Here is a 13,651-nt window from a genome sequence, read left to right as displayed (position 1 = left end):
GCTAAACCAGTACCATTACTTTATGAGAAGGGGTTTAACATATTTGCGGAAACCATACACCTTCATACCTGGGGCAGTGGTGTAACAATAGCATATAAGAACAAACTGTAAAATCTACCATGCACCCGTAGACAAAAATTCCATTGTGACTGAAAGCTGATAAAAAGGCTGCAAACGAATATATTTTCTGTTTGTAGGAATATGGTTTACAATTCTACAGTTTGTTAATATTTGTGGGGTGATATCTAATGGTTTCCTAATTGGTTTTACCTCCTCAGTGGTAAAACATTATGATGTTTATACAAGACTGTGGATTGTTGTAGCATTTGAGGTTAGTTTTGTCTTTTGTTGAACGCACTGTTACGGTTATGTTCAGCATTTGAATGGTAGTCTACTTAGTATCAAAAACAATATACATGTATGTGTGTTTCAAATTATCCTGCTACTGTTCGGTTTCATTTGATTCTTATAAAATTATAAATTATCATTAATCATCAGTGTTAATCTTTAAAACTATATTTCGTTTCAACAAGTGATACATATTTAAATAGAACTTGACTACCTTAAACATTGCTTGTACCGTTATAATGAAAAGTATGAGAGGTTCTCTTCTTGGAATAGTATACTGTTAGTATGTGGGTTGATTGATTTTGTTTGTAGCTAAACGTTCAGGGGCAAATATTTCATTCATGTTCACAACGAGAATAATCTATCGGACGTCCCAGAAATCCAGTAAGGATAGGTCTGTCTAAATTCACGAGATGGTACATAATTATACAACACCTTAAATATTCTTACACTGCACAATTTTCGTTTGAACATTGATTCGTAAATCCAAGGCAAACAAGTAGATTTAAGTAAAAATGCATATAAATACATAGAATTATATTTAGGAAGAGACTGTTAAAAATGGAGAACAAAGCAACGTAAACCATGATGGTTATATCCCATCATATAAAATTAGTTTTCAGATGCGTTGGATAATCTTTATATTCGCCTTCTAATTAAATAAACAACATTTCCTTTCTTTTATGATAGCTGCATATATATACATTTGTCGATCAGAAGTGAGTAATTTTATAGGCTAGCCATTATTTAATGTTTATAAGAAAATGAAATGAAAAAGATTGTTTTAAAGTGTATAATATCTATCCATAGTCTAACGAGTATAGTAATTTTGGGAAAAAAGAACAATTTGGTCAAAGTGTTTTTAATTGTTTTGGTTTTAAACACATATACATATATAATTTTAAGATAAAAGTCATTTAACAAACGAAGTAAATGTACAAATGAACACGAAGTTTATTTCATAATACGAATACGAAAGTTTGATTTTGATTCGGTTCACATATAACAATTTAAACGTAAGCTATTGAGAATATAACATAAGAAAAATTAATTGATACAATCAGTTAAGGCTACTCTTCTGAAATCTGTAGTAAACGCCCGTTTACTGTTAAGTGCACGTAAAATAAACTTGTGAAATCTGAAGTAAACGTCCATTTACTACAGACTAAACGGGCACAGAGTAAACGCGCGTTTACTCGGGTAGACATTAGAAATATCTATTTTGGCCGCGTTAACGTAATTATAGTAAACGCGCGGTAAATGCGAAAATTGAAACGAACAAACGAAATATGTGCATGCGGCTTTAACGTGCGTTAACTTTATGTAATGCTTGGTCTGCAACCATCTGTATATGCCTTTTTTGTGCTTCTTTGTTACATATTTGTTTGTTTTTATAGTGATTAAGATAATAAATCAATTTTGACTGCTGTACCCCTATTTTTGGCATTTTTACTTTTTATTTCTGTTTCTTTTGTTTCCAATTGTTGTCAATGTAATGGAATTCAACGCAACTGTCGTACAGTAGAGATGTTTAGCTAGCTATAAAATCAGTTTTAATCCACTATTTTCTACACAAGAAAATGCCTGTACCAAGTCAGGAATATGACAGTTCTTATCTATTCGTTTTTGTGTGTTTGAGCTTTTGATTTTGCCATTTGATTATGGACTTTCCGTATTGAGTTTTCCTCAGAGTTCATTACTTTTATGATTTTACTTTTTCCTTTATTCTGATTAGGCTGAATTCATGCAGGAGCTGAACAGAAACAAGCATATATATATTGAACGTATATTGCAAAGCAAAACAACATAAACAAATGTTTTTAAAAGTCTTTCCAAATTGATATATCCAACAAGATCAAATATCATAATCAGAGGTATTTTTTGTCTTGAGGTACATGTATTGATTGAATTTAAAATGTTGCTTCTTGTATGGTTTCTTTTCTTATGTTTTGCATTTCCTGTTACGTAAAAGTAGGAATAATTTATGAGGACATTACTTAAAATAGCTAGAAACTCAGTTTTCCGTTTTCCTTTGAGTTTGGAATTTTTGTTATTTGATTTTTTGTCCATTACACTTTGACATAATTTTTAACAGAATTTGTAACACTCGAAAACAATACACATTGACAACTGATTTAGTAAGGTTAATGCAATGATAAACATATAAACATTAATATTGTTAACACTTTTTCTTTCTTTCTAGCATACAGTTGTTGCTATAAAATTAGCAATTGACTACTTTATACCAGATGTTCCTGCTGATGTGCGATCAGCATCAAAAAAGGTATGTTTATTCCATTTTTTTTATGCATTTTAACATGTTTAATGAAATTCACTCACAAAATTAGAATCTTCCAAAATTGTTTACATTGATTCATATATGTTTGACCCAACCAATTAAGTTGTACCTTCGGTCTATTTGTAAAACTTTGAATGAAAGGTGTTTTTAAACCAAAGATGCATGTTATTTTCACTGACTTAATTATAATATGCAGAGTGCCATTTTGGTGGTACTTGTTTTGTGATAATTCTATTGATATTTGCCTATTACTAAGTTGTCATTTCCCATTGGAGGATACAAAGAGTGAACTTCTAAAGCACAGTAAATATTCAATATCAAGTAAAACTAAAAAGACTTTTGCATGTTTTGTAGATTAACCATTATTTTTGTAAAACCAATTTGGTCATGTTAGATTGATTGAGGGATTATAGTATTTTCATGGATATGAGTTTTCTTGGTTTTGCCAGTCTAAATAAAAGTATATAGAAAATAATCTACTTAATTGAACGTTTAAGTTCACGGCTGCTCACATATACTCTAGAATAAGGTATCAAACGCATAATAATTATTCCATTTTAACGACGAAACAATGTCTCTTTCCTTAAAAGAGGGGCAAAAGATACCAAAAGGACAGTCAAACTCATAAATCGAAAATAAACTGACAACGCCATGGCTAAAAAAGAAAAAGACAAACAGACAAATAATAGTACACAAGACACAACATAGAAAACTAAAGACTAAGCAACACGAACCCCACCAAAAACTTGGGGTGATCTCAGGTGCTCCGGAAGGGTAAGCAGATCCTGCTCCACATGTGGCACCCGTCGTGTTGATCATGTTATTACAAACCCGGTAAATAGTCTAAATCGGAAGGTCAAGATCGTGTAAAGGGAAGGGGATTGAAGTTACGACATAAGGAACATATCCGATATCATCTGTGAAACGGTTATTCAAAACGGTCAACCAACTCGTGATGGCGTCCGCAAAATTTACGAAGGGATGATTTCAACTTCACCATTTAGATCTCTTGGTTTAATAGCTTTCTTGTGAGCAGCAACCCTCTACCAAAAAAATCATGATAAGAAATACAAGCCACAAATATAGCTACCTTGACATTAATATAAGGTCGTGTGTCTGAGATAAATTTGAGAATGGAAATGGGGAATGTGTCAAAGAGACAACAACCCGACCATAGAACAGACAACAGCAGAAGGTCACCAACAGGTCTTCAATGCAGCGAGAAATTCCCGCACCCGGAGGCGTCCTTCAGCTGGCCCCTAAACAAATATATATACTAGTTCAGTGATAATGAACGCCATACTAAACTCCAAATTGTACACAAGAAACTAAAATTAAAAATAATACAAGAGAGTATGGTATAGTGTATTTCCTACTGATCCTTCTCTGTGTCTATCCGTGCAAACAACCTTTTAAAAATTCAACTGATTTTTTCGTATGTTATCTATAGCTATAGTTGATAAAATATTCGTTGCGAAATCACAGTTGTTGTGAGATCGATATCTGAACTGTATTAATATCTATCATAAAAAATTAGGTATACATAGAGCATTGATCACTTCAGATTTTGTATTATCAAATATCTTCTGTAAGAAAAAAGAATACGGAACTTATAGCGAAATATATCAGCAATTAAAAATTCAGTACAAACAATTGTTTTTTTTTAACAACAGAGTACGCATTATATGTCGAATTTACTAAAGAAAGACCGAGATCAATTAAAGGAAGATTTATCAAAGTTAAGAATAGATGCAGACCGATGCAGCCCTCCTCAGCCATTACAAAGTGTAAACAGAGATATGGAGATAGAAGTGCAAATTGCTGATGAAGAACCTGGTCCAAGGTATTTTAAATAAACAAGCGTTTCGTACACCAAACAGTCCCTTAAAATCGTATAATACGTTTTACATGCCCAGACCAATGTACGATAAGAATGTTTGTGCATTTATCCCACAATAATCAATATTGTTCAACAGCTCTCACGTTCAGAAAATATCATCGTCGACTCTAAATTAGTTTTCCCTGCTATTTGAGTGACATATAGCCGCAATAGAGGGCCGAAAGATACCAGAGGGACAGTCAAACTCGCAACCTGCTTGATTCTATTGAGGAGTCTACTTGGCTGTTCAAGTTGTTTAATGTGTTATATTGCATTTAGCGTATATCTTCAAGATAATGTTTCGGTCCTTTAATGTCTAACTTATATTATTAATTATTATAAATTAGTTGCAGACCATCACCAAAAGATATGAGAAAATATAGATTTAAAGTCGAAGTAAAATATACTCCCATACGAAAGTTCAAGAAAAAGAAAAAGAAGCATCATCATAGACATTACAATAAAGGAAATTACGGTAATCTTTCTATTTTGATATTGCTCTTTTAAATATAAAATCACAAACAAAATGTATATTGTTCATAGATATAGGAAGATGTGGTATGAGTGCCAATGAGACAACTCTCCGTCCAAGTCACAATTTATAAAAGTAAACCATTATGGGTCAAGGTACGGTCTTCAACATGGAGCCTTGGCTAACACCGAACAACAAGCTATAAAGGGCTCCAAAAAATTACTAGTGTAAAACCATTCAACGGGAAAACCAACGGTCTAATCTATTCAAAAAAAAAAAGAGAAACGAGAAACACTTATGAACCTCTTACAACTTGGGTGATCATGCATTGTACTTGACCTTTTTTACTTTACCATCCATAGAAGACATTCTGATAATATATAAACACTGCAAAAATAAATACCTGCAATATAGTGTGACTTTATCATAGATATAAAAAGATGTAGTATGAGTGCAAATGAGACAATCTCCATCCAAGTCACAATTTGTAAAAAGTAAACCATTATAGATCAAAGTATGGTATTCAACACTGTGCTTTGGCTCACACCAAACAGAAAGCTATTAAGGGCCCACAAATAAGTGGTGTAAAACAATTCAAACAATTAAACCAATTGTTTATCTAAAATTAAAAAAAGGAGAAACACTTATGAACCACACCAACAAACGACAACCAATGAAGAATAGGTTCCTGACTTAGTACAGGTGCAAACAAACGCGGCGGGTTGAAACGTTTTAGAAGGTAAAAAACCTTCACCCTAACCTGAATCAGTAGTATAGCATTACAACAAAGAAAGACAAACTATAAAATATCAATTGAAAAAGCCAAACTTGATCAAAAAGGAATATTAACAAAAATAAATATATATTTAACAAATAAATTTGATCTATGACACAATATTAATACAATATGTAAAACAATGTCAAAAAGACATCTATAATCTGGGCAAATTGGCGTTAAATAAAATAACGTACACTGGTAAAATTAAATATTATTAGTTTTGTTGTTATATTCTCAAATTCCGCAGCTGCATTTGAAATTCCGCGAAATACAATGACGCTCGCGGTAAAATAGTTTCATCGAGTTCCAAGTTGGAAACACGCTTGCACTTTGAAAAATAGTAGACATATTGTTTACTTATTCTATATAAAAAATGATTATTAATGTATGATAAAATACATCATTTCTGTTCTTCACACCATGTATCATTAAACTCTACATGGGGAATATTAAGATATGGTATGATCGTTAATAAGACCAGAGTCCAAGTGACGTGGATATAAACACCTTTTTTTTTGTTAAATTGGTTATTCACTGTAAATCTACAACAATGAGTAAAACTCTTGTATAATGAAGTATTAAAGGTACCAACATAACAAAAGGTAAACAACAAATGGGATATCAAAATGACAGACATCAAACAACAACAAGAATTTAAAACACAGGGCTCTAGAATACAAATAGGCACATTGAGAATGTCTTAGGGAAAAACGTGCTTCTTGGTGCTCAACCTTAACCCCAAGCTTGAAACGGTGGTGTAACAACACAACATAAGATCAAATGTTAAATGCAGTTGAAAATGGCTTTACTCGTAAGATTGGCAAAACACACAAATCATAATTATGTTTTTGGAAAAAACGACATTATAGATATTTTTTTAAAGATTATTCAGCTTATAAACAAGACTTAATAGGACTGATAATATTAAAGTTAAATCCTTTTATCATTCGTACTTATGATAAACACGTACGTTTCAGTTCAACTTAAACATGTCAATAAGTCTGCGCTTTCTGGAGGTGAATTTTAGACTTGAGATTGTCAGTCTTTCTGGAAACATTTTAAGCATTGATTGGTTTATCAATCAAATATCGATTCTCTCTGTATGATAATGTTCGTAATGTATGTAAGATATATGTCAGAGGGATGTATATGTAAAAATTAGGCATTCGGGGTAAATAATGATTTAATAAGTTTTTCATGACAATTTATAAAATATTTGAAAAAAGTGCTTTTTTAAACTGTCTGCCCTGAGAATACGAACCTGCAGGTACAAAATATTGACGTCTCTTCTTTAAGTGTGCAAGCAATTTCAAGCATTCAAAACTGTTTGTACTGATGTCATTTTTTTTTCTTTTTGATACACTTATGAATTTGTAATATTTATTAGGAGGGAGGGGAAATAAAAAGTTCACTTTACGGCTAATGGTCTAAAAATATTATTTTCGTTGCTTTTCACTAAATTGACGGAAATTCCTATCTACAAAATAGATAGGTGGGCCTTGTGAACTTGACATTACATTGAAATAACGTTTTGCATTATTTTATGTTAGTGCTCCTGTTTCGGTGTCACAAACGGACATTTTTATTTATACCTTTGAACCATCGTACACAGGAAACAGGATGTACAGTCGTATACTTCATGCATAAACTTTTTTGTGTGTCTATAAATCATATATTTTTCACTTAACTATACAAGCAAATTATGACCCAATTGCAAATTGCATAACATATATAAGTTAACAAGTATAACGTTCTAAAAAGAAATGCAACGAAAATATACAAAATTAAAAACATAACGTTAAAGTACCCAATTTGCTGCCAATTTGAGTAAAAATGACGGAATTCTTATATATGTTTCTTATAGACTATATCAGACGTATTTCATTATTTTTCATTTTGCACGTCTTACAACATAACATGGCTTGATATTCTAAAATGTATACAAAACAGTCACATGGTATATCAATATAGTAATTCTCCCGGAAAAAAAGTAATTCTTCTTGCCACGTTTACAAACTAATATCACAGACATTCATAAAATACATAACAAGTATGGACTAACGACTAATTCATTTTTGTAATTGATAAACAAAATGTGTAGAAATAAAAATATCAGTAATTCGAATTTTGTGTAGCAAAAAGTAAAATCACACAATACCAACCTCCGAGGAAAATACAAAACGGAAAGTCCCTAATCAAATGGCAAAATTATAAGCTCAAAAATATCAAACGAATGGATAACCACTGTCATATTCCTGGCTTGGTACAGGCATTTCCTTTTGTATAGCTAGTTAGACCTCTCACTTGTATGACAGACGCATAACATTCCATTATATTGACAACGATGTGTGAAAAAGACAATTAAACAGACATAAGAGGTAAAAAGTCAAAATAGGGGTACAACAGTCAACGTTTTGTTATAATAAAAAATCCTAATCACTATAAAAACAAACAAATATGTTACAAAGGAACACAAAAAGGCATATATACAAAGCATATAAGCAAAAATGAAAGACAAGAATACAAAAAAATACCATAGCATTATAAAACAATGACGGGATGTATAAGTACCGAGCCACGTCAAACAGATATCACCAAAAATAGACTAAACAGTAAAAGTAATATTCAAAAAAAACAAATAAAAGAATACTATAACACGTTATTTAGATTTAAGAAACGTTAGTACCCAGAATTTATACTTCAAGACCATCATTTATTATTTATGAAGTTGATACGGAATATCTATCAACAAGGTCTTGGTACATTCCGATGAACTTTTTTTTAGGAAAAAGGACGAGACGTTCTTTGACAAACCCCTAGTTCATCAACTTTCTGCTCAGACACTGGTAAAAAGCATGGTTGCAATTAAAGTATTCCTAAATAGACAATCCCGGATCATTCTGGGTTTGTTCAAACTCATTTTTCTATGATCAAGTATTCAGAAGGGATACAGTTACGGTACTGTTGTCAGGTCATTAAAGATGGCATGTTTATTCCAAATAAAGGTTATGTGCTTCTCATATATCTTATGATGGTATGGTACTTAATCCCTAACGGGAGGGATTCTGCTTGATTTTCGTATGACGAAGACATAATCTTTCAATCAGTTTAATTAAGGGCTGGAGCTTGCATGTCAGTAAATGCTAAAAGTCCTTTGTAAATTTATGTATCATTGTCATTTTTTTTAATTTATTTTGTTACCTATTCTGACATCGGACTCGGACTTCTTTTAAACTGACTTTTACTGTGCGTATTGCTGTGTATTTGGTTTTTCTACATTGGCTAGATGTATAGGGGAAGGGTTGAGGTTCAATAAACATGTTTAACCCCGCCGCATATATGTACCTGTCCCAAGTAAGGAGCCTCTGGACTTTGTTAATCTTGTATGTTTTTTTAATTTTAGTTCATTTATATGTTTTGGAGTTTAATATGACGTCTATTTTCACTGAACTATTAGAAATTTTTGTTTAGGGGCCAGCTGAAGTCCGCTTCCGGGTGCATGATTTTTTTGCTGTGTTGAAGACCCATTGGTGGTTTACGGCTCTTTGGTTGGGCTGTTGTCTTTTTGAGACATTCCTCATTTCCGTTTTCAATTTTATTCAAAATGAACTTACTATGAAACTAAACAATAACTCAAGATATGTCTTTGAATAGTAACACTAAGTGTTTTGTTTTATTTCACCAAACACAAATTTGATAGCCCTTGGTGTAAGTAAGAAGGAATTAGGAAGAAAATAGGTAAACTTATGTCCGATTTTTTCGTTTAATGTGTGTAATCTATATGTGTATATATAATTTAATTTCGTTGTTTAGAAATGCAACATACTAGACATTAATATTGTCCAAAATAATTTCTTTGCATTTTTATAATAACATGCATTGGTTTGATTAAGAATTACTCCAAGTTACAATATAAAAAAAACACGTCACAACTTTCACAGGAATAGCATTATTTCAAATAATTATACTGGTTCATTTTTACAGATTTTGTTTGAAAGTGAAAGGCCTGTGTGACTATATAATGTCAAAAAACCAAGAACTTCCTATATATGGGGATAGCAGACATGGATCTAAACATTCAGATGATTCCACGGTTTAAGTCCTTCTTATATGAAATAAAAACAATTGTTTTCTGTTGTTGCTAATTTAAACACAGTTCTAATATGTTGTTTATATATAAATGTACATGTCTTTTATACTTCGACTTTGTGTGATTCAAATAAGTTTGAGAAAACAAAATACCTTTAACATCAGCAGTGTTAAAGACAAGATTTGTTATTTGTATAATACATTTGATATTTTACCGTTCAGAATATCAACTTACCTGTTCTATAATACATGATACAAGTATGTTATGAAGTAACTCATAATGAGTTCTATCAATTCGAATTTTGAAGCAATATAATCTAAGGCAACAGATATTTATCAATGAAAAAACATCATAAAAAGGTTGGGAAAGTAAAAAAAAAAAAAAAATACAAACTGCAGAAATCTCACTGAATTCCAATAGAGCGAAACCAGAATTGTCGACAGTTCTAGAGATGGCTGTCATTTTGTACATAAGGAAATGCATGTACTTAAACTAAAACTTAAACCTGTGTTGGGGCAGTGTTTGTTAACGCCATACAATGAAACAGATGGTAACTATGTTTCTACTGAAAAATCTGAAGTTGACAATTTGAAATTAGAAATGATCACGGTTGCCTTAATTTCTTGTTTGAAGTTGACCATATTTGGCAATATCGAAAAAAAGATAAAGATATGTAGCATACCTTCCAGTTTCTGGATGTATCCTTAGTCGCAAGTTCTTCTGGATATATGAAATAATATCACTCACTGAAATGTTGGTGAGTGACAGGATATCATCAATATATCTGAAAATGAATAAGAGAACATAGCATAACGCTTTTTCTTTTTATTTTTGTGACAGTTCTATATGAATTTTGTCTCGTTTAAGTTCAACACCTGGCTAGGTCGGCCAGTAATTGTGCACAATTTGAATACGCACTGTTCGTTAAAATGTCAATCTAACAAACTCAAGATATATGTTGTCGATATATATACATATATAAAAACAATCATTTTTGAATCAGTGTGTTTCCTCACAACGTAAAATTAACTGTAATACATAATGACTACATGTGTTGTAGTGTTAAAGTTAAAACAAAGTTTTAACAATAACATTTAGAAATGAAACAATGCTCTGCGTTGTTTTTGAGATCTAATATATATACTTTTCGTACATTTCTGATAGTTTGAACCCTGGAAATAAAATGAATCCACAATAATTGTAGAATTTCCGCTAGAAAATTGAAAATCAATTGTTTCATTGTGTGAACAAAGTGAAAAAGTGTATGCATTACATAAGGCCGTACGTAAGAATAATAAATGAATGAGGAATGTTAGTTTTTGGCAATGCAGGTTACTGCTGATTTAGGACTCAAAGATAAAAAATAGAAGATAAGGTAGATATAAGAAAAGTATAAAAAAAAGGAGTAGGTAGTGATGCATAGTTTCTGACCATTGTATCATTAGGTAATTATTTCAACATACGCAATTCATTTAAGGTAGCCTTTATCACAACTTCATATCATAAACCTGGATATGTATGATGGCTCGTTTCGGAGCTGAGACATTATCACATAAATGTTATGGTAACATGTTTGGGGTAAGATGTGTGATTTGGGTTGCGGCTTCTCAAGGTAAAAATCTCTTTTTCCCACAATAGGTTCTTTGAAAATTGTGTTATTTGCATACATTGAATTTCTCCGAGTTTTAAAACCTTTATTCTATGATCTTTTGAAATCGTCACAAATAGTCAAGCTCAGTCACTTGCTAAACCTGAAACATTTCCAATATCAATGCAACGATATTTCTTTATGTTTTGGTATTATTTTTGTATGACACAATTTGAGGCGCATTAGTAATGGTGTCCCAATTGATCACCTGAGATCACCCAAGGTTTTAGGTGAAATTCGTATTAGTCACTTTTTAGTTTAGTATATCGTGTTTTGTTAACAGTTGTTTGTCTTTTCGTCATTTTTTGTTTCTTACCGTGGCATTGTTAGTTTGTTTTCAAGTCATGAGTATGAACGTCACTTTGGCTCTCTTTTAAAATGTAAGTTTGAGAATTTAAAATTTAAAATGGAATCTGAACATAAAATCGGAAGACTGTCAAACATTTCTACATTTGTAATCGCGTCAATTGAAAATTTACCTTCTGATCACAGAAAAGATTGAATGTATAGATTATCAATCACTAGACTTGCATGACGTGTTTGCAAAGAAGTTAGCCATTATATAACCCCCAAATATCAATGTTAAGCATTTCTTGATAATGTGACTTGTACCTAACGTTTCGTCTTTAATGTTGATTTACATACACATAGACAGTGTTTAACTTGTTTGTTTTAACATAAACAGTAGATAAGTTATTTTTGATAGAGTTTACCTAGCTATGCGTCGCTAGGTGAACCCAATTTGCAACTGTTAAATTTTTGTTTGACGAAAGCCAAGCTTAAAATACAATACAGTTATCTCTATTCAAATCCAACATATTAAAATAAATTCCATTATAGTAAATATTATGGCGTAAAAGGCATTTGTAATGGACGATGTAACATATTTAAGATTTGTTTTTCTACCGTTTACCAAAAGGTAAAATAACAAGAATACCGAACTAAAAAGAAAATTCAAAACGGAAAATCCCTTATCAAATGGCAAAATCAAAAGGTTAAATACATCAAACGGAGGGAAAACAACTTTAATATTCCATACATAGTACATGCATTTCCTTATGTAGCAAATGGTTTATTAATATAAATAAGAAGATGTGTTAGAGTGCCAATAAGACAACTCTCCATCCAAGTCACAATGTATGAGAAATAAACAGTTATAGGTCATAGTACGGCCTTCAACACGGTGCCATGGCACATACCGAACAGCAAGCCATAAAGAGCCCCAAAATGACTAGGGTTGAACAATTCAACTGAAAACAAAAATCTTATGGTTAGCTGAACTTCTCACTTGTATGACAGACGCATAAAGTTCCATTATATTGACAACAAATGGTGAACAAAACAAAAAGATATTTGGTTAACTTTTACAAATTTGACTTGGATGGAGAGTTGTCTCATTAGCAATCATACCACATCTTCTTATATCTATATAATAGGTAAAGACGTACAGCAGTCAACATTGGGATTTAAATTTAACTCTATAAAAACAAACATGGCATATGGACAAACACATTAGCAAAAATGAAAGACAAGAATACAGAAAATGACTATAGCACAATAACACAATGGCGGAATGTATAAATACCGAGCTACGCAAAAAGCATATAACTAAAATTATTAATTATATTTCAGTGATAAATAACTTATCATTACAGAGGGGAATACGCGAATGTGAGATAGAATAATGCAGTGGTAGTTAACCAATTTTCAAATTTCACGGTTCGATAACTATGTCATTGATACAGAACTTTCAATTGTGTATATCTCCTACGTGTGCACCACATTTTTTAAGATCATGTGCAAATTTCTTTTCAATGATATACTTTCTGGTCATTTAACAGATTCTGATCAGTGTAACATCCAGATTCTATGTTTTTATTCACCGCAAAACAATCTCTTAAATAGAACGTCACTGTGGCTTCTGAAAGTAAACAAAACAACAGGTGTTAGGTTTAATGTACAGGTTTACACTCAGAGCTCCACTAATACAATTTTAATTGGTAGAATAACTCAATTCATATGCTAAAACACATTTCATTTACTGATAAGGAATGAGTTTTTTTTTTATTGTAGTACACTAATATGACACAAGGAATCTTACGCGACTATCAAACAAGTGCGAGGTACTTATAAAACC

General features: G+C 31.7%; 1 protein-coding gene across 1 annotated transcript in view; it reads left to right on the top strand.

The window, feature by feature from the left end:
- Positions 1–9,974, top strand: part of LOC127713943 (anoctamin-7-like) — a 53,554-nt gene extending 43,580 nt beyond the window's left edge. Inside the window, exons 18-22 of the mRNA XM_052219897.1 lie at positions 198–331; positions 2,552–2,632; positions 4,321–4,490; positions 4,874–5,001; positions 9,761–9,974. Coding sequence (XP_052075857.1) covers positions 198–331; positions 2,552–2,632; positions 4,321–4,490; positions 4,874–5,001; positions 9,761–9,771 — 524 coding nt within the window. The 3' untranslated portion in view covers positions 9,772–9,974. The remainder of the gene's footprint in view (positions 1–197; positions 332–2,551; positions 2,633–4,320; positions 4,491–4,873; positions 5,002–9,760) is intronic.
- The last annotated feature ends 3,677 nt before the right edge of the window (positions 9,975–13,651 follow it).

This window comes from Mytilus californianus, unplaced genomic scaffold, assembly GCF_021869535.1.
Source record: "Mytilus californianus isolate M0D057914Y unplaced genomic scaffold, xbMytCali1.0.p SCAF_9, whole genome shotgun sequence".
Lineage (NCBI taxonomy): Eukaryota > Metazoa > Mollusca > Bivalvia > Mytilida > Mytilidae > Mytilus > Mytilus californianus.
Note: the sequence above shows the minus strand (reverse complement) of the source record. Positions and strands in the feature narration are given on the sequence as shown.